Below are 25,575 nucleotides of genomic sequence, written 5' to 3'. Positions count from 1 at the left end.
CTGTTTGCGGCACACATATCTCATCTAGTGGATAGCGCGGAAAACTCCACGAGGAAATTTGGTGGTAAGTTCCTATGGGACCAAACTGCTGACGTCATCGGTCCCTAGGCTTACATACTACTTGAGCTAACTTGAACTAACTTACCGTAAGGACAACACACACACACACCCATCACGAGGGAGGACTCAAACCTTCGACGGGGGGAGGGGGGGGGGGAGAGAAGGCACGCGAACCGTGACAAGGCGCCTCAAACCGCGTGGCTACCTCGCGCGGCTCCATGAGGATAGATGGCTCGTGCACACACTGGCAGGTGAACCTGAACGTGAACTGATGTGACGTCATGCCCATCAACAGGCCAGGAGATCAGTTATTGATCGATTACAGTACTGGCTGGCAATTGACGACTGGAAACAGGAATTACCGCAAAATGCCTAGGAATAATCATCCGGACCAAACAAACGTCCAGCGGCCTCATAAAAGAAGTAGTGACAAAAGTAAATACCAGGTTGAGATTCACTGGAAGAATCTTAAACAAAAATGTATTCACCCACGAAAAAAAAAAGTGGTTTACAAAACACTGGCACGACTGATTCGTGGCTCTTGTTCATCAGCCCGCGACCTTTGCCAAGTGCGGCTGATGGAAGGGATGGAGAAGGTCGAATGAAGAGCGGGCCCCTTCTTCGCGTAGTCTCCTGGTATGAGATGTTCAACTAACTGCAGTGGCAGGCGCTACAAGACAGGCGTTGTTCATCGTGGTGGGGCAGGGGGGTGGGGGTGGGGGTGGGGGTGGGGGTGGGGGGGGGTCTGCTGTTGAGAGTCAGGGAGAGAGGGTGACATCAGAGTACCGCTCAGAGAATGTCCCGCGTGTCAGGAGCGACGTGTATCAGAGGACAGTGACTAGTGCGTTTCTTTGAAGTGATATTTAACTTCCATTTTTTCTAAATATCTATGATAGGAAGCGATTCATGAACTCTACAAACATTAATGAGATACAAAAATAGACAAATCTCTTTCACAAAAGACAATATTATTAAACTGTTGTATATACTTTTACGACTTCTTCGTGTCTCTGAATGACTTCATAAAGTGAATCTGTGAAACAGATGGTTCACATTTAAAAGATGTAAAAAATATTTTCTGTGTAGAGATTACGTCATTTAACCGTCCTTTCAGTGCAAACGATAGTAAAGTTGTTGTTGTGGTCTTCAGTCCTGAGACTGGTTTGATGCAGCTCTCCATGTACTCTATCCTGTGCTAGCTTCTTCATCTCCCAGTACCTACTGCAACCTACATCCTTCTGAATCTGCTTAGTGTATTCATCTCTTTGTCTCCCTGTACCATTTTTACCCTCCACGCTGCACTCCAATACTAAATTGGTGATCCCTTGATGCCTCAGAATATGCCCTTCTTCTAGTCAAGTTGGCCACAAGCTCGTCTTCTCCCCAATTCTATTCAATACCTTCTCATTAGTTATGTGATCTACCCATCTAATCTTCAGCATTCTTCTGTAGAACCGCATTTCGAAAAGCCTTCTATTCTCTTCTTCTTCAAATTATTTATCGTCCATGTTTCACTTCCATACATGGCTACACTCCATACAAATACTTTCAGAAACGACTTCCTGACAAATATATACTCGATGTTAACAAATTTCTCTTCTTCAGAAACGCTTTCCTTGCCATTGCCAGTCTACATTTTATATCCTCTCTACTTCGACCATCATCAGTTATTTTGCTCCCCAAATAGCAAAACTCCTTTACAACTTTAAGTGTGTCATTTCCTAATCTAATTCCCTCAGCATCACCCGAATTAATTCGACTACATTCCATTATCCTCGTTTTGCTTTTGTTGATGCTCATCTTATACCCTCCTTTCAAGACACTGTCGATCCCGTTCAACTTCTCTTCTAAGTCCTTTCCAGAATTACAATGTCATCGGGGAACCTCAAAGTTTTTATTTCTTCTCCATGGACTTTAATACCTACTCCGAATTTTTCTTTTGTTTCCTTTACTGCTTGCTCAATATACAGATTGAATAACATCGGGGACAGACTACAACCCTGTCTCACTCCCTTCCCAACCGCTGCTTCCCTTTCATGCCCCTCGACTCTTATAACTGCCATCTGGTTTCTGTACAAATTGTAAATAGCCTTTCCTTCCCTGTATTTTACCCCTGCCACCTTTAGAATTTGAAAGAGAGTATTCCACTCAACATTGTCAAAAGCTTTCTCTAAGTCTACAAATGCTAGAAATGTAGGTTTGCCTTTCCTTAATGTTTCTTCTAAGATAAGTCGTAGGGTCAGTATTGCCTCACGTGTTCCAACATTTCTGCGGAATCCAAACTGATCTTCGCCGAGGTCGGCTTCTACCAGTTTTTCCATTCGCCTGTAAAGAATTCGCGTTAGTATTTTGCAACTGTGACTTCTTATTAGTAAAGTACCTAACTGAATCAGAATGATTAAATACGGAAGCTTTTTGTTTTGTCCCCGATCTTTATATGCGCCAGTTTTGTTTTGATTCCAATTAAATTGTTACATCCGCAGAAATTACAGTCACATTCATTTTACGACGTATGATATTATTTCCGGATTATGTTTTCCGAAGGGAATACTTTTCCTCTTTTCGTGGTCAATTACAAAAAACTTCGAAATTACCTAACTGTGGGCCGTAGCTGTTTTCAGAGATTAAGTGAACGGAATCAATAGCACTATTAATTATTCATGACTTTTATGGAAACAGATTACGGTAAATTAAAGACAAATAATTTCATCTCTTGGCCGCACTTCTTCTTATAAAGTTTCCTCCAAAGAAAGAATTGCTCAGTATGCGATTTACGTAAATTAAAGTTGGCCGATTATTAGATTTAAATCTAAACTCAATTTTAATACAGTTTGGAGTAGGTTTTTACGAGATTATGTTACAGGAACAGTGGGGATTCGGGTTGCTGCTTCCTCCCACATACGTCTCCGGAAATGAGCGCAACGAAAAACTCGGACTACCGGGAGTCGTTCCAGCCACGCGTCATTCGCACTGGCACCACACGCACCCTCCGCCACACACCGTCGGGCGGCATAAATGGGGGCAAGGAAACAACGAAATACGAGTGCTTTGTGACGAGCTACTGGAGATGACGGGCCCCTCGTAACAAAATACGCGGAAAAACTCTGACGGACGATTTCGAGTTCAGTTTGCACAATCTATGGACAGTTCGTCTTCGCTAATACAGTCAGTAATGCGAGGTGTTTGTACGTTAATACCATTCAGTACGCGACTCTGCGGATGCAGTATTAAGTAACTATGCTATTTTTGACAGTGTAAAGTGCCACGGCGTAGATGACAGCTAAGATGTAACGGCAAAGCAGACGACCGGCTGCAGGAAGCAAAAATTTCAAGTGGGGAGCACTGAGGATGGCAGTGAAAGTGCTCGAAACGCCCTGTGGAGGTTTAATAACACGTGTTTTGGTTTACTTTGTGTAATATTCAGTCACAGTTTCCATTAGACAGTACTAGTTGCTCGAAATAAGTATACGATTACTAGGGATGTGAAAACGAGGTTTGGGTAAACGGAAAGCAGGACAACAGCAGAATACAAGTAGCGGAGTGAGTGGGGGGCGACACAGAAAGGAAAGTAAGTGCAAGAGGAAATTAATGAAAACAGACATTACCTCTTTCATTCTGATCACGCCTTGCTTCCACCTACCTGTTTTCCTTACCTTTCTCGTTTCTAGCATACAACTGCAATTCGTCTACACCTTCAGCCATACTGTGCAAACCGCTGTGCGGTGCACGGTAGAGGGCGCTTCACACTGTCCCATTTATTATGGCTTCTTTACGTAAGGAGCGATACCTGTGTGCGCCTGTAATTAGTCTACCCTCGTCTCTGCTGTCCCCACGGGGAGGACGGGCAGTTTACTGCTGTATTCCTCACTGAACACCACTTCGGAGGTAGCCTTTAGCCGGGTGGCTGTTGACCGTCAATTACGTGTCTGCCAGGATTGGTGAACAACTTACACAGTCCATCACTTTTTTGTACATCAGGCGATAATGTATAGTATATCAAACGGGAATATCGCGTGAAAAACCAGTATTGGGAAAGGTGAATCGGCGACCTGGATTTGTTGAATGCGTTCCGGAAAAGCGCAGTGCATTTGCGAAGGACACAACGTAGAAGCCGGCCAACTCTAGAATACTGTTCCAGTGTTTGGGGTCCTCATCAAACAGGCGTGGAAGCACGAATCGAATGGATTGAGAGACGTGATCATAGGACCGTAACAGGGAGGTACGGTCCGTATGAAAGTGTGTGAGTATGCGTCCGTCAGAAAGTGGTCTTTCATCCACAAAGCGTTTTTTGCACCGCTGTCAATGGTAAGCATGTGAAAGATCCTTTCTATCCGATGACGGTAGTTAACCTTCGGAGCGTAAAGTGGATGAAGTAAGACTTTCTGACTGACGCACAATTACGTACTTTTTTTTGTTAATAGTCGCAGTCCTCACAACACTGTTCAGAGTAGAAATAATTGATTAACCGGCACACAAACACGAAAGTGTAACAGACATGTTGAGGGAACTTAAAAGAAACGGCGTGCTTGCGAGCACCTCTCGGTGGCTGGCTTTTGAAACTTTATTCCAGAGAGGCTGCACCGCGAACGTCGCTCATCTCCCGCACGGATCGTCAAAATAAGATAAAAAGTCCGTTTCTTCCTCTCTCCGTCATGCACCGTCAGGTGCATTCATTCTTTTCGTGAACGGTTCAAGATGTCGAAATGCGGTTTCCGGCAAATGATAGCACGCAGATTGGGCTGTAATTTTGACTTTTGTCTAATCCTCTTAATTCTTCCACCAGCCGAGCTATTGAAGGAAATATAGCTTCTGATAAATGGAAACAAAAACGTTTTTCATACCGATCGAGAGTTTATGAAAATACGAGTGGAGTGATGTAACCTCCATTAATGTCGGCGCGGAAACTTTTCGCAGAAGTGTCCGAAAAGCGGAAGGCGAGACGGTTTGTGCGGTCCACTTCCCCAGCTGCTACAGCCCTACAGAACGCCGATGTGCAACTCGACATTACGGCAACCGTTATCGCAGAGAATTACCCGATACAGAGCTCAAGCCGCTTCGGAAAACCTAAGTTTTCAAGTAACAGTGTCCAGCAGCAGCGGTCCTAGCACAGTGCCTTGGGGCGCACCAGGAGTTGCTTTAGGCGTGAGAGGAGACGCCAGCAACTCAGTCACTCGCTATTGGAGTGCTCGTTTTCGAAACAGTTCACTTTGCTGTAGTCTCACACTATTTGAACACGAAATTCCGGTTTGGGCCACCCGTGTCCATTATCATATCAACCGACTGATTTCTTGAGTGGTTGCAGTGAACTCCGCCTTACTGTCTGCAACCGAGGCACATAATTCTTATCGAAATACTTTGTGATTATGTCGGAAAGTTAGTTGTTTAGAAAACAAGAACTACAGTACTTTAGTGCCAGTAGAAAACTGGATATTATCTCCATCCAGGATAAAGTCATACGTTCCACTTGTCTGACACAATAATCGTGGTGTTCCTAAAAAAAAGTGCAGAAAAAACCAACGTTGTAAAAACAGAACGCCTGGAAGTTTGACGTTATGCCGTGAGATGATGACGCTGTAGCGTTGTAAAATATCGTTTGTCATAAGAGGCCTATTTCGGCGTTGTTCACGTCTCCAGGTTATGTCAGGTGGTCTCGATATCCACGTGGCGTCTTTGTCCCAGTTGCTGTCACAGTACTGGACACGTTTGCTCCTCCGGTGTGCAGCTACAGTAGGTGTTAAATTTTTGCTGGAGCAGTTATTTGTGAAGTCGTCGAATTACGAAAGTTGATTTCGTAATGAGGTTACTTGACAACTGTGTTGACAGTTGGGTCAGAAGATATGTTACATGGAACACATGCTTTTTTCATACCATTCTAAAGCTATGTCAGTGGTATACAGCAAATGTTTCACTCCTACAATTGCTCCACCAACATCAGTGGAGCAGACTTGTAGTAGAGTACTGTGACAGCAACTGAGACGTCGATGCCACATGGATATGAAAACCACCTGATACAACCTAAAGATGACAATCTTCATCTGGAACAGGGCAACGCAAAAATACCTGCCTATAACAGCGCGGATACGAAAACTGCGTCTGGATTGAGGATTTCTTGGTACGGAGGACACAACAAGTTGGATGAAGAGCAGTCGACAGATGTAGAAGTATCAACAGTCGAGCCTCAGGGAAGTCTGTTGGGACCCCTCCTATACATGCTGTACGTTGATGGCGTTGCGAACAATACTAATAGCAACGTCGGCGTTTACGCAGATGATGTGTCTGTCTCTAATGGAATACTACTAGAAAAGAAGTACTCAACTATCCACGCATCTCTGAATGAGATTGTGAAAGTGATGCCAAACAGCTTCAAATGTTCAGCAATCTAAAACTGTCCATTTCACAAAACTCAAACTGCGTAGTACCTTATGACTATACCACCAGCGAGTCTCAGTTGGAATCGGCCAATTCACACAAATACCTGGGTGTAACACTTCGTGGAGATACGAAACGGAACAATCGTATAGGTTCGGTTATAGGTACAGGTGCAGCTTCACTGGTAGAGTACTGGGGACATACAGTCTACAAATAGCGTTCCTTACAAAGCGCTGGTGCGACCCGTAATAGAATATTGCTCAAGTGTGTCGAACGCGTACCAAGTTAGACTTCCAGGAAATAGCAACCGCCGGCCGGGGTGGCCGTGCGGTTCTAGGCGCTACAGTCTGGAACCGCGTGACCGCTACGGTCGCAGCTTCGAATCCTGCGTCGGGCATGGATGTGTGTGATGTCCTTAGGTTAGTTAGGTTTAAGTAGTTCTAAGTTCAAGGGGACTGATGACCTTAGAAGTTGAGTCCCATAGTTCTCAGAGCCATTTGAACCAAATAGCAAACGTATAAGTTGATAGGTGAAAGTTACGGTGATGTATTTGGAAAACGTGATAATAAAGTCCGTCTTACGATGGTAATGCAAACTTCGGAAAGACTTCATCACGAGGGCTTCAGTTTGTTATCAGAGAGCCTCCACTAAGAAGTGAACACATCAAAAATGTTGCTGATTTGTGAATGTTGCTGATTTTTATTCTACTGCATAATTTGCACATTTCGCTTTCCCTGTGGTATCCCACTCGTGTGACTGACCCGAGTCTGCCAAGCACTGCCACTATGAAATGAGAAGAAGGCGACGTGTTGGATTAACCTGCCGCAGAGTGCTCGGGCATAACCTGACGTAGCAGACCACTGAAGATGAGACGTGTGTGTGTGTGTGTGTGTGTGTGTATCGGGTGAGGGCACTCAACCTTGACGTCATGATCGCCCTTACGAAAATTAGCAGGAACGAATGTCGTTAAAAATACGTACAGTCTTAGCAGTGTTAGAAAACAAGAGGGAAAAAGTTTTACATTACTACATTCACTCTTTCCCCACCTCACGCATGGTCGCTCGCACCATCAAACATCCTTGAAGGAAGTCGAACAACGGTCAAATGTTCTGATACTGTCAATTAATACCCAAGGAATACAATAGAAAAGGCAATGTAACTACACAGGAATATGTAGCTGTCTCATTTTCCTTAAAAAAAAAAATAATTAAAAGTCCCACGTAATTCGTTCGAATGTCAGTTAAAACAGAGGGCAATTTGAAAATGCTGAACGCCTGACATTGGAAGTAATGTTATATATACGCACACATGGTTGCACTCTTGGATAATAAAACTGAGATCCTACAGTGGTTCTCAAAATGGATTCATTATTTAGAACCTACTTACAAAGTTTCAGTACCGGAAGAATCTAGGTACACATCACAGATCCCTAAATATCACATCATCTTTTTAGCGGAATGCTGAGAAGTGGCGTGGCAGAAGACTGTCAAGAAAAATGAATATCCAGGTTGAAGATTGGAAGTGTTATATGTGTTGGATGAACTCTGGGAAAATGCGATGCGTTAGTGAAAGAAAATGCGTGCAAGATGTTAGTGCGAGCAATTCTGGAGCACTGTTCCAGTGATGGAGTCCGTATCCAGTAGTTGTCACAGCAAACACGGGACGAATTCAGAGGCGCGGTTACGAGGCCGCTAGGTAGCTGTATACCCAATACGGAGGTGTGGCAGAGGTGGTCGGAGAACGTTATTGGAAGTAAGACCATCTCGCGGAACGCCGTTGGTTAAATTTAGAGAAGTTGTATTCGAAGGAGACCGCGCGAACATTATGCTGGCAGCTTCGCGTATGTCAGTCCGCCTACGGATCTCAGTGGTCAGCGTGCCTGGCTAGCATTCGGAGGTTTCGAGTTCAATTCCCGGCACTGCCAGGGACATTTTTGCTGGCGGGAAGGCGGGAAGCGGGTGCGCTCAGCGACAACGACCGGGAGAGCCGCATCCAAATGCCGGCACTGGCACAGGGTGGCACGGCGGTCGGTCGGTCCCGGTTGGCCCATTTGGAGCAGAACGCGAAACTTTGCTCCGCTTCGTATACCCCGCGTAGGAAGCGTGAGAAAAAGATGAGACATTAAGATGTGCACAGAGACGTACGGTAGTCATTTTCCTCGCTGAACATACGTATGGAGTCAGAACGAAACTCGATGTTAATAGTGACATAAGATGTATCGTCCGCCATGCACTGTGCTGTGGTTCGCGGAGTATACATGTAGGTGGATCTCGTGCGGTCAGTGAAGGCATACTATTACACTAATTACAGCGCACACGGAGACGCTGCCGGCTGCTACAGAAGCGGGAGTGCGCCAGAGTGTGGCCGTGTTTACCTGTGAGAGGTCCGGGTCGTCGCGTATCTTGTACTCGAGCGACTTCTCGCCCTTGGCGCTGGCTCTGTCAGCGGCCAGCGTCAGCAGCAGCAGCATCAGCGCGGTAAGCCTCGGGCCCTCCATCGCCGGCGCGCACTCTCTCCCTGCCTGACTACCCCTCAGCACTCGCCTCACCTAACCCTATCCGCTACTCTGTGACTTGCTCTCGCGCCCACACACCTTCGCCGGCCGCCGTCCGCTGCAGACTGGACTCGCCTCTGCGCTCCGCGGCTTGGCGGCCTCTCGAGGTCGCGCTAGTGCGCGCGGCCGCCGCCAGAGGCGCTGCGCTGCGCTCCGCTCCGCTCCCCGCACGGCTGCCAACGTTCCGCTACTTTTTCTTTTTTTTTCCCCCCCTCACCGCCGCGATTGTTGACTGCCAATTTCTTGGCGGGACACGGCACACTCGTAGAGGTGTAGTAAAACAAAGGGCAGCAGCGCCAACGGCAAAATTAAACGCTAGATTCCGCCTTCAAATGTTTTGCTCGTCAACGTGCCGAATCTGTTGTCCTATTTAAATCGGTTGGAAACCGACGTTAGAAAGCAGAATTTGCGACGTCGCGTCGTAGGGACGAGTACGGCCTTCTGCGATTTCCGCGGCGTTAGAAAATCTCTGTAGATTTTCCGTGTCCCACGAAAGTGAAATTCTCGTGTGATTATTGTAGGATAACCAGAATTCCAAAATCGCAATATGGGACTCAAATCACATCTTCAAATGAATCGACTATTGGGGAAACTTCGGTTAATACTAGTTTATACTACAACTGCATTCATCGTAGCGTTTATTTGGTATGACCCACACTAAAAATACATCAAATTACCGTGCTTTACTAATCGAACAAATACTGTATTCATTTAATGTTATCACGTGCATACAAATGTTCGAAACAATTTCTCGCTTTGCTGTTCCAGCTTCAGAAACGGAAGTTCGGGTTTAATTTCCTCAGTAAATACACACTTTCTTTTTGGCATTTCTGTGGAAACCTGGCAATATATCACATCAAGAAAGAAACGTAACTTGTGACTGTAGCGGTCCAGAGCCAAACAACTGTACGCGGTGACCTGAAGCAATATGCTGGTGATGGTCAAAGCATTTAGGATATGAAATGCAGAGTGGCTATAGGAATACGAGGAATTAGTGAATATTCAATATAATCTTAAAAGTTAGGAAGTATTTCCTGAAGGTATTACTCAGGAAGTGAAACCTGAATGGTGGGCATTTCAGACAAGAAGAGAATACAACCTTTCGAAATGTGATGCTATGGAAGAATGCTGAAGATTAGGTAGGTAGACCGAGTTTTGGAGAGGAGGGCGAAGCTAAAAATTGCAGGGGAAGACAGAGGACCGAAGACAGTAAGAGCTGCGTGCAGGCTACAGTAGAGAGACGAAGAGCCTGGCGTGGACAGCTGCGTCAGACCAGTCTTCAGGACACCAAAAACAACAAGGACAAAATTTTTTCTGTAAGTCTGCAGACTTTCACGGGCGTTTTCATTGAAGGCAAAATCTTGTACATGTTTATATGGCCATCTTCCGAAGCAGCTGTTGCTGTTACTGTTGTAGCCCTCAGTCCAGAGACTGGTTTGATGCAGCTCTCCATGCTACTCTATCCTGTGCAAGCTTTTTCATCCCCCAGTACCTACTGCAACCTACATCCATCTGAATCTGCTCAGTGTATTCATCTCTTGGTCTCCCTCTACAATTTTTACCCTGTACACTGCCCACCAATACTAAATTGGTGAGCCCTTGATGCCTCAGAACACGTCCTATCAACTGATCCCTTCTTCTAGCCAAGTTGTGCCACAAATTTCTCTTCTCCCCAATTCTGTTCAGTACCTCCTCATTAGTTATGTGATCTACCCATCTAATCTTCAGCATTCTTCTGTAGCACCACATTTCGAAAGCTCCCATTTTCTCCTTGTCTAAACTTTTTATCGTCCATGTTCCACTTCCATACATGGCTGCACTCCATACAAATACTTCCAGAAACGACTTTCTGACTCTTAAATCTATACTCGAAGTTATCAAACTTTATCCTCTTCAGAAACGCTTTCCTTGCCATTGCCAGTCTATATTTTATATCCTCTCTAGTTCGACCAAAATCAGTTATTTTGCCCTCCAAATAGCAAAACTCCTTTACTACTTTAAGTGTCTCATTTCCTTATCTAATTCCCTCAGCACCACCCGACTTAATTCCTCTACATTCCATTGTCCTCGGTTTGGTTTTGTTGATGTCCATCTTATATCCTCCTTTCAAGACACTGTCCATTCCATTCAACTGCTCTTCCAGGTCCTTTGCTGTCTCTGATAGAATTATAATGTGACTGGTGAACCTCAAATTTTTTATTACTTCTCCGTGGAGTTTAATTCCTACTCAAAATCTATCCTCTTCTTTTCTAAACTGTTTACCGTCCGTGTAGCCATGTATAGATGTGAAACATGGACGATAAACATTTTCGACAAGAATAAAATGATGCTTTTGAAATGTATTGGTAGAGAAGAATGCTGAAGATTAGATGTGTAGATCACGTAACACAGATATGTTGTCTAATTCGCGTTGCAATTCGTTTTAATCATTTGATGAATTTAGAAGACGGTAAATGACAGCATCAGCTACAAACAATCTAACAGGCTGAAGATGTAGACCATCTTATGTAGAACAGGTACAGCAGACGGCCTATAACACTTCCTTGGGGAACGCCAGACAGTACTTCTTCGATGACTTTCTGTCAAGTTCTACGAACTGTGGCATTTCTGACAGGAAATCACGAGTCCAGTCGGACGACTGAGACGATAGTCCATAGGGACACGATTAGAAGCCCCTTTTGAGCACGCTTGGAGATCAAATAATATTGTGCCTAAATATATTACTGTATAGGTTAAAAAACTGTTTTCCAGTGCTAAAAAAAGAGCAGGGTAGCTCAGAAAATTTGGTGGAACAACGAAATCGAGTCTGTTTCTTCCAAAAAGCAAACCCCGAAAGGGCAGCTATACAGAGCACAACTCAATGTTGCAGAAGTTCTGAATAATACCACTTTGTTCTCCGAACTTGTTAGCAAGCTTGGACATCGTATATATACAGTGGTAGAGAAAATGAAAAACCCACAGAGAAAAGATTGCAAACTTAAAAGCTAAATAAACGTCTAGACAGCCACAAGTTACACCCAGTCTAACGGAAAACGTCAGTTCTACCCAAGATTGATAAACCTCACCGACACTGTACTGCTTACAAAAATATTAACTGCAGTAAGCTTAAGATGGAGAAACCAATAATAAGTGATAAAATCTTGTAGGGTGTTAGGCCGTGTCAGGTTCTTCTGCTGCGATCTTCCTCAGTAAAGTGAAGCGCCGGCACGCCAGTCAGGGCTGTGAGGAGGCGTCAGCCAATCGCGCGCTGACCGACCCCTTTCCAGGACGACAACGCGACAGCAGCGGCCTCTCCTCTATGCGAAGAGGACACGAGCGCCGCCCCCGACTGGTTGTGGCCAGTTGAGCAGCAGGATCGACAACAGGCACTCGTGTAGCAGCGACTTAGGAATTGTACATACTGAAGAAGCTTGTTTATTTCGTAGGTCACCCTTTGCTTGAGACACACCTGTGTAACACAAAGTTAAGTATTGTAATCTAAAACTCATTAATAAGATTTGTCTAGCGATCTGAGAAAGCAGGTTTCCTCGACGCCCCATATTCGACGACTAGGCAGGGTTTAACACTTGTGAACAATATCGAAGCGCACTGTGAGGTTCACTTATAAAACGGAGTTTTCCCCACTTATGCTGAAGAAGTGGGGCTGTTTGGGTAAAATGAATAACGCAGTGCTCAACACTCTGTCTCTATGTGCCTACCTTCATTAGTGTTCCATTCCCTAAAGAACACGACGAAGGCCAATCCACAATGGTCCGTTTGTAGACGGGTCTTCAGAACGATGTATCGTGATTAATTACTCTAATAAGGACGAGGAAACAGCTTCTCACTCTGATAGATTACGATTATTTTGTAGGCTTGCTGACCACATTAGCAGAATTGTACGTAAGAACGGTATACAGACGACGTTTTTCGGTCAGAGCAAAAGAGCAGGCTTTCTCCGACGCGAAGCTAATGAAGCTGCTGGCCTCCACAGTGCGGGAGTTTGTCGGGGCCAGAGAGAAATAGGGGCTAGAGATGTGTCGGTCGAGAACTAACGGGTCCAAAGGAACGGTTCACCAAGATGAACGGAACGAGCGAGGAACGAATTTTAAGGAACGGTCTTTAATAGTTCACTTGAATCGCGGCGTTCTACTTGGAACGGGAAACGGCCCGTCCCGTTCCCGCCTGTCTCGGCCTCGCTCGGCCGGACTCGTCCTCCTTCGCGTGGCCACTCGTCGCAGTTCCACTGCCGACTACTCAGTTCAGTATCGAGTTGTTGTTCTTTCATTCGCTCTTCGCACGCCCATTCTAGATCTGTTTCAAACATTTTTTGAACTCTGAACTTCTGGTTCTTTTCGTATTCTATTCAGTGTCCACGACAGGCAATTAAAATGTATTTTATAATTACGTAAAGTACATTAAAATTACGTGGTATGTCATACATACATATTTTCAGGTAACAAAACGGCGTTTCAGCTTACTTCACTATTTCTATAAACAGCAGAAGAAATACTTGTAAAAAGGGAAGATTGTTTGTTATTACACATGCAAAGGAAGTCAGCACGGCACAGTCGAGTGGCCAATTTCCGTTTTTTTCCATCCAAGGTAAAAGAGCGTGCTCATTATTATGGAAAGCAGACAGACCTACAGCCGAATGAAGCCCGCGCTTCGTAATCGAGTGTATGGTGCCACATTTTTTAAAGAGAATATGGTAACTCCTACAATATCATTTCAGTGGTACAGGGTGGCGCTCCAAAAATCGGCCCCGAGTACTAGACTGCTCATTGTCGCTTACCAATCGTCATCTACTGATCTGAAGTTGTTCGCATTACCTTATTTGTTATTTCTTCACTGCCTAATTATTACATGTTTCTGCTCGTAGCGGTCAACAAACCGAGCGTAAATGGCGAGCAGTCTGTACTCGCGGCCGGTTTTTCGTGCGCCATCTCATATTGTTTCACTGTTATCAGCCACGTAACGCTACAGTTGGCTAAACGAGGGGCTTTGCAGAATCACGAAAATTACAAGTGTGTGAGAATTCTGTTATGAATAAAAACACTGTACTCCAGCGGGGAGTTAAGTGACCCCCCCCCCCCCCCCTGGCGCGCCACCATCTTCAGTCACCTATGCTACTAATTTTCAATTTTTCATAAGAATCATATACCAAGAACAATGAACGGTGAATGAGTGAAAATGAACGGTTCCCAAAAAAGAGCGATCACCAGTCAACGAGTGCCAACGATGAACGACTTTGCCCATCTCTAATACGGGCCGCGCAACCAATGCGTGACGTCACACTAGCCGCCTTGTCCGCTCAGCTTCGTCTTGGACCCACGGGAAATCTGTACGCCAACGAACAGGTACCTGCTGAAGGTCTTATCTTTCTCCTGTGTTATAGAGAGCTCGCATGCAATTAAACGAGCAGTTAGGAGTCATTAAACGCGTCTGAAACACTTGCTCGCTCCCCGCCGTAGACGGCTGCTGGCAGTGGCAAGACCTACAGTGTCACGGGCAGTCGGCAGCTCGAGGTCTAGTGGCTAGCGCTGCTGCCACTGGATCACGAGGTCCCGGGTTCAATTCCCGGCCGGGTCGGGGATTTTGTCCGCCAGGGGACTGTGTTGTCCTCATCATCTCGTCATCTTTCGGGAAGTGCCGAAACGGGAAATGGAAAGAAGATGTGGACCTTGTGCGGGTGCTGATGACCGCAGTGCCGAGCGCCCCTCAAACCGAGGCCTCGGAATCTATGGATGTGTTTCCCTCAGAAAAAGGAAATTTGTAAGACTGGAGAAGACACCGTGACCGAGCGGTTCTAGGCGCTTCAGTCCGGAACCGCGCGACTGCCACGGTCTCAGGTTCGAATCTTGCCCCGGGCATGGATGTGTGTGATGTCCTTAGGTTAGTTGGGTTTAAATAGTTCTAAGTTCTAGGGGGCTGATGACCACAGATGTTAAGTCCCATAGCGCTCAGAGCCATTTGAACCATTTTTGTAAGACTGGATGTCATGAACTGATTATATATATAATGACTTTTTAACACTATTAAGGTAAATACATTGTTTGTTCTCTATCAAAATCTTTCATCTGCTATGTCTGTCAGTAGTTAGTGCCTTCAGTAGTTATAATCTTTCATTTATCTGGCAATATTTGCTGTATTGCAGTAGTTCGAGTAAAGAAGGTTTATGTGAGGTAAGTGATTCATGAAGAATTTATTGTTAGTCAGGGGCATTCTTTTGTAGAGATTATTGAAAGAGAGATTGCGTAGCGCAAAAAAAAAAAAAAAAAAAAAAAAAAAAAAAAAGGAATGTGTCTCAGTTTAGTGATGATCAGAATAAGTAGAGAGAGAAATGGCCGAGTACATAATGCAAGAGGTTTATCAGCACAGTCATTTACAATTTTTCTAAGCAGACGTTACAATGTCTAATTCAGAAAGATAATAATCGTCTACAATTAACAGCTGCAATATTCCAAACATCTCTGCCATTAGAACATTCAATTTAACATCGCCTAATTTCGCTTTATATGGTATAGACACAGGGTTTTTATATTTCTTCGAGATGGTTTCCAGTGCTTCGTTGACGATTTGTTCCGATATTCCTCATGCTGCCACACTGCCGTTTCCATGTAGAAGAAATGGCAGCTTTTTCTTGACACCATGTCTTGCCGTGAAGAAGTTGGAGAATTTACTACGCAGATAATAGTTAAATGAGCCACACATCTCGTCCTTCAGCATTACAGATCGCCCCTTCTCTAACTGCTCCTGATAGTCCCTCGATCACAGATTTTAACTACCACAATGTTATCGCAAACGACCCTGTAACAGGAGCTAAGGAAAGTACCATCTTCGGCGTAATTTACGTTGCCATTGTCAGAAACAAGACTGTAGTCGTTCTGCAGTAGTAACCATAAACCAAAGCATTCGTCTGTTGGTCTCCTCCTCCGTAATAGCTGAGGCATGTGAAGCACTTGGGAGCAGTCCATGTTGACACTTTGAACTCCCACAGAAGACTGATCGGTGGCGGCTGTCATGCTCCTTTTGTACTCTAAATAACCAAGATGGCCGAACTTCCGGTCACGTGATCTTCCGGTCATAAACTTGATTGTGCGTGCTATCCAACTGTAAACCCCTAGCTGAACTGCGCTATTTTACGAGCAAGGTGTCCGTGGGAGGGAGGGCGACTGGCCCTCGCGAGTACCGCCCTACCACGCGTACGTTTGTGTTTTGGGTGGACTCGGGTAGCCGCCAGAACCTCGGCCAGCTGCATGTCTGGGGCTGGTTGGAGCAGCGGGTGAAACTAGCAGGCAGCGTCCTCACAATTTGGCTGCTCTGAGAGGTGTGATCGTCAGCAAAAGGGATTCAGCTGGACGCGGCGTACCCGAAGCATCCGAAGTGAGGCCGGGCCGTTACCAGTTGGCAGGGATGGCGCCACACACAGCGTGAGTGCCGTGTGCCCTCAGGCCCTCAGCGGGACAAAGCTTTACTCTAGCGTGCTCGTGTGATAGGCAGGATAACGAAAATAGTGAGCGGTGGTATTTAGTGGGCAGGGCTTTTAGGTTCCACGGTTAATAAATGCCGTCTGAAAATGAGAAAAGGCTTGCGCCACTTTTGGAGATGGCGCGATAGTCTGTGGGCTCGTCGGCGTGGACGCGTGCTGTCGCCTGGCTGGCGGCTGCCTGTGTCAACAGGTGCTGGGGGCGGCAGCAGCAGCAGGGGGCGGCAGGCGGGACACGGTGTGCAGCGCGGCGCGGGCAGGGAGGGGGGGGGGGGAGGGGGCGCACACACACACACACACACACACACCTAGAGAGCCTGCATAGGGAGAGAGCGGCCAACCGGACGATACGGCGGCCATTTTTCTGCCAAACTGCGGGCGGGACTTCTGAATGGTCTGGTCTGGAGTAGTGGAGTACAAAAATGGTTCAAATGGCTTAGAACTACTTCAGTCTAACTAGCCTAAGGACATCACACACATCCACGCCCGAGGCAGGATTCGAACCTGCGACCGTAGCGGTCGAGCAGTTCCAGACTGTAGCGCCTAGAACCGCTCGGCCACACCGGCCGGCAGTGGAGTACACACTCAGCGAATCAAAAGCACAAGACAATATGGCGAAATCATTCGTCAAATGCCTTTCTTTACAGCTATAAATACTCCTAGTAGCCTACTACGTACAGCACAGAAAAATTTGATACAGTGGCTCTAAAAATTATTCGTTACTTGCATTTATCTGCTTTAAAGTTCGTTTACTAGACATATTGCAATGAAAGTAACGTAAATAAAAAATATAGTGTATAGCATTTATTTTGTATCGGAAGTGCATAACGCTAAACGTACCTGTATTACGTCAGATGAATGAAAGTCGTAAGCGGTTGTTTAATTGTGACATGCAAAAAGTTTGAGACGTCTGAGTACTCCTTGTCACGTTTTCAAACTTTTTGCATGTCTCAAGTAAACAACTGCTTACAGCTTTCTTTCATATATATATATATATATAGTGAGTACCTCTCGTAGATAACAAACGAAAAAGATTTCAAAAATCAGGTAATGTTATAACGTTAAATGTAGGCTACTGTAATAACGACCAAATATAACAAGAAAACTACAGTATCCCTTCTACCCCACAGTAAGTAGACCTATTAAAAACTGTCTTCGAGAGTACCTACAATTATTCACTACGAATAATGTTTCAACAACCACGACAACTGAGGAAAACGTGCCTACAACTTTCCTGCGTCAACAGTTTTATATGTAGCAAAAACGACTTACTTCCCATGGATAAGAGTACTTGTTTGGTTTCCACGTGGCTCCTCTTTGATTTATGTCAGCCCTGTTGACTGTGACTGCCCGCTGCTTTCGTGTTTCTTCATTGCGCGGAAACGCTGACACGCGAAATCCACCTTCGCCTCTACTGGAATAACCAAATGCAGCATAACCTCGCATCGTTTACGAACGTCTGCAGAAGGAATTACAGATGTCAAAAACAATACTGTACAATTACTAACATGTTTGTTTCAAACATGAAGGCTTACCGACTTCATCACAAAACGCTTCACTATTACAACTCGTATTTAAGATCGCAAACGCTAATTACGTACTAAAAACGATATACAACTAAATCGAACATGCATGCACAACGCATAACAAGTCTCTCAATAATCCAAATACCTTTTAATCGTTTCCAAAAGTCCTCTGAACTTCAATGCAACTCAAAAGCATAGCGAACATAGGAAGCGCGACAGACGTTTGGCAGAAAAATGGCGCCAAAGCTGATCAACCAATCACGGACAACTTCACCTACGACCACTCTCTCTGTATACAGGCTCTCTACACACACCTACCTACCAACACCTACACGTACCGTGCAGACACAGCGGCTGTCTGGCCGACCGCTGCTGTCTCAAAGGTCAACATGGACGACTCGCATTAGCACGTCTAGCCGTTAAAGTCTATACACTGAAGCGCCAAAGAAACTGGTGTGGGCACGCCTATTCAAATACCGACATATGTAAACGAGCAGAACACGGCGCTGCGGTCGGCAAAGCCTATATAAGACAACAAGTGTCTGGCGCAGTTGTTACATCGCTTACTGCTGCCACAATGGCAGGTTATCGTGACTTAACTGACTTTGAACGTCGTGCTACAGTCGGCGCATGAGGTAGCGGTGAAGTGGGGATTGGCCGTACGACTATTTCACGAACGTACAGTGAATATCAGGAATCCGGTAAAACATCAAGTCTCCGACATCGCTGCTGCCGGAAAAGAATCCTGCAAGAACGGGACCAACGACGACTGAAGAGGAACTTTCAACGTGGTAGAAGTGCAACCCCTCCGCACATTGACGCATATATCAGTGCTGGGCCGTCAGCAAGTATCAGCGTGCGAACCATTCAACGAAACATCATCGGCCCCTCGTGTACCCTCGATGACTGCACGGCACCAAGCTTTAAGCCCCGCCTGGGCCCGTCAACACAGATACTGGACTGTTTGTTGGTGACTGGAAACGTCTTCCCTGGTCGGACGAGTCTCGTTTCAAATTACATGGAGCGGATGAACGTTTACGGGTATGGAGACAATCTTACCAACCCACGGACCCTGCATGTCAGCACGGGACTGTTCAAGATAGTGGAAGCTCTACAATGGCGTGGGGCGCGTGCATTTGGACAGATATGGGACGGCTGACACGTCTCGATACGACTCTGACAGGAGACGTGCACGTAAGCAACCTGTCTGATCACCTGCATCCAGTCACGTGCATTGTGCACTCCCACGGACATGGGCAATTCCAGCAGGACAATGCGACACCCCACACATCCATAATTGGTGCAGAGTGACTCCTCGAACACTCTTCTGAGTTTAAACACTTCCGCTGGCCACCAAACTCCCCAGACGTGGACATTATGAAGCGTATCTGGGACGCCTTACAGCGTGCTGTGCTGTTCAGAAGAGATCTCCACCCCTTCGTACTCTTACGGATTTATAGACAGCCCTGCAGAATTCATGGTGTCCAGCACTGCTCCAGACATTAATCGAGTCCATGCCACGTCGTGTTGAACACTTCTGCGTGCTCGCGGGGGCCCTACGCGGTATGAGGCACGTGTACCAGTTCCTTTGGCTCTTGAATGTAATTATCACCTACAATAACATAACGTACGCAATTGCTCTTTTTTTTTTTTTGTTTGCAGGTAGCCGGTAGATGTCTGCAGTACTGTGTGTGTGCGTGCGCGCGCGCGAGTGTGTGTGTGTGTGTGTGTGTGTGTGTGTGTGTGTGTGTGTGTGTGTGTGTGTGTGTGTGTGTGGAGGAGTAGTTTGTCAGCGGCCTTACGAAATAAACAGAAACGGTCGCGGTTAAAATGGAGAAAATGCGAGAAATTCATACAAACTCCCACCCACTCTCACCCGTGACACTACGTCCGGTCGTGGAGAACAGCGTTAAAAGTGTTGTGATGTCAAGCAGAAGTACGGGAGACAAGAGGAAAACTGAAATAGATTCACAGCAATCTGACGCTCGCTGATCACTTACCAAAAAGACAGGTGCGCCAGCCATCCTAGTAACCCATTACAGGCATACTCGTAAAAATTGTAGAGAACAAGTTGAACAGTTCAAAAAACGTTACAAGTTGTACCACATTTGTTTGATTGTCAATCAAAAAAGAGGGAAGATCGGTCGGCAAATTAGCTACCGCTCCCTAGTGAGAAAATGAAACACCTTCTAGTGTGTCGCACTGAGAGGCGTACACAAAGAGAGCCACAGGGCTGGCTGGCTGGCTGGCTGGCTGGCTGCGAGGTGTGGGCGACGAGCAGACGCTTGGGGGAAAGTGGGGGAGGGGGGGGGGGCTCAACTCGCCCCACACGCGTCGCGACCGATTAATGTCGATACTGGTTGGAACCGATACCGGTGTTTTAGTTTTGAGTAGCCCGAATTTTTCTGTATCTGTGTGGTCTCGGTTGTAACAGGTGTTTTTTTTATTTTTTACTAATAACCGAGTAAAAAGACCGAAGTATCAATTAGCCATAACCCAACACTACAATTTTTCATTTTTAAATTAATCTCTCTTAAAAAAAGGAGTAAGTTTTATCCGTAGAATTTGCATTCGTTTGAAATATTGCTTTATTTGAGTAAACGAGAAAAGTGATCTGTGCTGTTTTAATAACTATGGCAACGGGAACAAGCAAGCAACACGTGGCATGAGAACCGGTACAGCAGTGCCGTGCGTGGTGGCTCGAGGTGCGGGCAGAGTGCGGGACCCGGTCCCCACCACCCGGTCCCCACCACCCGGTCCCCACCACCTGGTCCCCACCACCTGGTCCCCACCACCCGGTCCCCACCACCCGGTCCCCACCACCCGGTCCCCACCACCTGGTCCACACCACCTGGTCCCCACCACCTGGTCCCCACCACCTGGTCCACACCACCTGGTCCCCACCACCTGGTCCACACCACCTGGTCCCCACCACCTGGTCCCCACCACCTGGTCCCCACCACCTGGTCCACACCACCTGGTCCCCACCACCTGGTCCCCACCACCTGGTCCACACCACCTGGTCCCCACCACCTGGTCCCCACCACCTGGTCCACACCACCTGGTCCCCACCACCTGGTCCCCACCACCTGGTCCACACCACCTGGTCCCCACCACCTGGTCCCCACCACCCGGTCCCCACCACCCGGTCCCCACCACCCGGTCCCCACCACCCGGTCCCCACCACCCGGTCCACACCACCTGGTCCCCACCACCCGGTCCCCACCACCTGGTCCCCACCACCTGGTCCACACCACCTGGTCCCCACCACCTGGTCCACACCACCTGGTCCACACCACCTGGTCCCCACCACCTGGTCCCCACCACCTGGTCCCCACCACCTGGTCCCCACCACCTGGTCCCCACCACCTGGTCCACACCACCTGGTCCACACCACCTGGTCCACACCACCTGGTCCCCACCACCTGGTCCCCACCACCTGGTCCCCACCACCTGGTCCCCACCACCTGGTCCCCACCACCTGGTCCCCACCACCTGGTCCCCACCACCTGGTCCCCACCACCTGGTCCCCACCACCTGGTCCCCACCACCTGGTCCCCACCACCTGGTCCACACCACCTGGTCCCCACCACCTGGTCCCCACCACCTGGTCCACACCACCTGGTCCACACCACCTGGTCCACACCACCTGGTCCCCACCACCTGGTCCCCACCACCTGGTCCCCACCACCTGGTCCCCACCACCTGGTCCCCACCACCTGGTCCCCACCACCTGGTCCCCACCACCTGGTCCCCACCACCTGGTCCCCACCACCTGGTCCGCACCACCTGGTCCACACCACCTGGTCCCCACCACCGTAGTTCCTCTCTGTCGTCGGCGGACATCCGTTGTGTTGCACAATGGCACGCAGCTCTAGTCTGGAAGTACTTTTCCGAAGCGACACAGTAATGAAGTAGAATGCTTCATTTGGTTTAAGAGATTACAGATTTGTCTACTACTTCTATGAAATAACAAAATAGGAAGGAACTTGTAGTAATACATTAAAAACAGCACAATAGTTCATCCATAGTGTAAGAGGCAATAAAAATAGAAAGAAGTCATCTGCTGCCTGTATCTACATAATACGCTTTTATCTGCTTGTAGCCCTTGGAAATGGGTTTGCCGGCTTGTGTGGCCGAGCGGCTCTAGGCGCTTCAGTCTGGAACCGCGCGACCGCTACGGTCGCAGGTTCGAATTCTGCCTCGGATATGGATGTGTGTGATGTCCTTAGGCTAGTTAGGTGTAAGTAGTTCTAAGTCCTAGGGGATTGATGACCTCAGATGTTAAGTGCTCCCATAGTGCTCTGAGCCATTTGAACCATTTTGAATCGCATTTATTAACACGAAAAACAAACTTCTTCAGTATCAGTTGCGCAGATAATGACGTGATCGCCGATTATTCATAATTCAGAACGTTGCCGCACATCAAGAGGTTTCAGCTGCTGCACCGCCTGAATCTGGTACCGGTACCTCTGTAACGGAAACCGCAAAACTTCCCGTACTGTCGACCATGGGATGGACGGTTCTTGTGATCCTGCACGAGCACTAGCATATCTGCATCTGCATCTACTCAGACACACCTCAGTCCACAGTGCGGCGCGCGGCGGAGGGTACCCCGCACCACTACTTGTCATTTCCTTTCGTGTTCCACTCGCAAACAGGGCGAGCCGAAAAACGACTGTCTACATGCCTCCGTGTCAGCCCTGATTCCTCACCTTCGTGGTCCTGACGCGAAATGTATGTTGGCAGCAGCAGAATCGTTCTGCAGTCAGCTTCCAATGCCGGTTCTCCAAATTTTTTCTCAACAGTGTTCCTCGGAAAGAATCTTGTCTTCCCTCTACGGATTCTCATTTGAGTTCACGAAGAATCTCCGTAAAACGTGTGTATGATTGGAGCCTAACGCTGACAAACCTAGCAACGCGGCTCTGAACTGCTTCCATAGATTCCTTTAATTTGATGTGTTGCGGATCCGAAACATTCGAGCAACACTCAAGAATGGGTCCCACTAGTGTCGTAGTTGCTGTCTCCTTCAGAAATGGACCACACTTCCTTAAAATTCTCCCAATAAGCCGAAGTGGACTATTCATCTTCCCTACAAAAATTGGTTCAAATGGCTCTGAGCACTATGAGAATTAACATCTGAGGTCATCAGTCCCCTAGAACTTAGAACTACTTAAACCTAACTAAGCTAAGGACATCGCACACATCCATGCCCGATGCAGAATTTGAACCTGCGACCGTAGCAGCAGCGCGGTTCCAGACTGAAGCGCCTAGAACCTCTCGGCCACACCGACCGGCTCTTCCCTACAAGCTCGTCCCATTTCGTATCGCTTTGCAACATTACGCTCGTATATTTAATGTTGGTGAAGAATAAGTACGCACGCAGGGAGAAATTCTCTCGAGTTACTCACAATACATTAACGCGCGAAACCCATTCAACTCCGTTAGAGATTTACGCAAGGCAAACCCCTTCCACATGGACATCTGCTGTCAGATTCGTATGTAGTGCGGGCTACAGTTCTAGGCCAATCAGAGAAAATAGCTTTCCTGACAGCTTCCCCCGCCACGTACATCGTGTAACGGCGGTTCGCAAATTTGGCCACTGAAGGAAGTCGTTTCCTTCTTTTGTGACAAATCAGAATCGGCCAAAACTTGGCGAGTGCACTGAATGAGTTTGGGAGAATATGACCACTATTTCACACACTAATAAAATAATTGTAGGAGAGGGAGGGGAGGGGGGGGGGGAGCAAGCAGTACATTAATATGTCGGTCGTGTGCAGCGACAATGCCGTCGATCTAAACAATATTACAACTACAGTAGCTTTTTACTTTAAAGAGGAAACAATACTGGACTTTGGTAACTAAGAGCGCCGTCCTGTTGGCCAGCCTGTTTTCCAAAGTCTCCGCCTCGTTGCACGATTCCGAGACAGTGAGGCGGCGATGATTTACGGTTTGCCGATTCGCCGCTGAAAACAGTGTTGGCGCTCGGGTTACACACGGACTGCAGGTGGCGGTGTGCGAGACCCCCGCGCTGTCGCAGGCGTCGGCGCGAGCTCCACGGCGGGGTGGGAGAGCGGCGCGCGCGATCTGAAGCGAGCAGCGGCGGCGCGTCCGCGGAGCACAGCCGCCTGCTCGGCGTCGCACCTCCGCTCCAGTCCAGCTGGAGGCTCTCTCCCGTCGGAGCAGACGCCTTTCCACGCCGTGTACGCGCGCCTTGCTTCTCTAGTCGCCCACCGTGCCGCGTCCGTTGTACACACGAAAACTGTCTCGCTTCCTCCACGAATTAAAGCACGAAACACATTTGACTCTCGTAATTTGCACGAGAATGCTCTCAGCCGACGTGGGCATTTGGATGCACCTTTAATTACTTTTCTTACGTCTTGACCGTAGTTTTATTTTTCAACAACATTGTATGTTAACCGGGGACCTAGAAACGACGGAGAGGCTCCGTCCCCGCCGCAGCCGCAGTGGTCCGCAACCCCACGACGACTACCGCAGTCCACTTCACCCCTCCGCCGCCCCACACCGAACCACTCTTCCGGGGTTATTGTGCGGTTCGGCCCCCTATGGATCCCCCCAGGGAACGTCTCACACCAGACGAGTGTAACCGCTACGTTTGCGTGGTAGGGTAATGGTGGTGTACGCCTACGTGGACAACTTGTTTGCGCAGCAATCGCCAAATAGTGTAACTGAGGCGGAATAAGGGTAACCAGCCCGCATTCACCGAGGCAGATGGAAAACGAATGCCGGACATTTGCCACACCGGACATTCGCCACACTTGCCCCTTCGCCAGGTAGCATGAGTAGCGATCCTCAGGTAAGGGACGCCCTTCCCCGCACTACCTCTATCCGCTTTCAAACCGGCGTCTCCACATCTTACTCGATACAACCAGTACGTAAGGGACCTTCTTCGACATCTTGGGCAAATACAGAGCTTCTTTTCAAATGGTTCAAATGGCTCTGAGCACTATGGGACTTAACAGCTGGGGTCATCAGTCCCCTAGAACTTAGAACTAATTAAACCTAACTAACCTAAGGACATCACACACGTCCATGCCCGAGGCAGGATTCGAACCTGCGACCGTAGCAGTCGCGCACTTCTTTTCCGAAATCGACATATTTATAACTTTTGGGAAACGAAAGCAATACCGACGATTATGTCAGTATGTAATTAATTCTGCCAAGTATAAATATAGATTCCTCTGTCTATACGGTAGCTTCCTTTCACGATGACACGAGAATGCGAATGTACGCTAGTCATTTCTTTCTGATCACTGCGTTTGTGCCTACTTTAATTAGTACAACTGCATACCCAAAAGACAATAGGGAAAGAATAAATGGGTTTGTGAATGTTTGAAAAGAAGAACGACGTATTCCATATTAATTTACTCTCTAAAAACATTAGTTAATGAAGAAGTCTAGCGGGACAATGTTCAAAACGTAACTGAAAACACGTTCACTAAATAGAGATAAGAACATCTATGATTGACATGTCATCTAAAGTATTTCCATTTCTTTTTGCGTTAAATTGGGCGAAAACGCGACGACACCTCACGGTAAGCTTCAGAAGGCTTTTGGAGAGGAGGTTGTGTCAAGAG

General features: G+C 47.3%; 2 protein-coding genes across 16 annotated transcripts in view; one reads left to right on the top strand and one right to left on the bottom strand.

Annotated features, from left to right (window-relative positions):
- LOC124552519 (fasciclin-1) overlaps positions 1–9,049 on the bottom strand; it is a 646,219-nt gene extending 637,170 nt beyond the window's left edge. For all 15 annotated transcript variants that reach the window (XM_047126816.1, XM_047126814.1, XM_047126815.1 and 12 more), the window contains exon 1: positions 8,804–9,049. In XM_047126816.1, coding sequence (XP_046982772.1) covers positions 8,804–8,926 — 123 coding nt within the window. In that variant the 5' untranslated portion in view covers positions 8,927–9,049. The remainder of the gene's footprint in view (positions 1–8,803) is intronic.
- Positions 9,050–20,642: 11,593 nt separating this feature from the next.
- Positions 20,643–22,127, top strand: LOC124552392 (extensin-1-like). The gene is made up of 2 exons (XM_047126653.1): positions 20,643–21,755; positions 22,083–22,127. The coding sequence occupies exons 1-2, from the start codon at positions 20,643–20,645 to the stop codon at positions 22,125–22,127; spliced, it is 1,158 nt and encodes a 385-aa protein (XP_046982609.1).
- The last annotated feature ends 3,448 nt before the right edge of the window (positions 22,128–25,575 follow it).

Source organism: Schistocerca americana, chromosome 10, assembly GCF_021461395.2.
Source record: "Schistocerca americana isolate TAMUIC-IGC-003095 chromosome 10, iqSchAmer2.1, whole genome shotgun sequence".
Classification (NCBI taxonomy): domain Eukaryota; kingdom Metazoa; phylum Arthropoda; class Insecta; order Orthoptera; family Acrididae; genus Schistocerca; species Schistocerca americana.
Note: the sequence above shows the minus strand (reverse complement) of the source record. Positions and strands in the feature narration are given on the sequence as shown.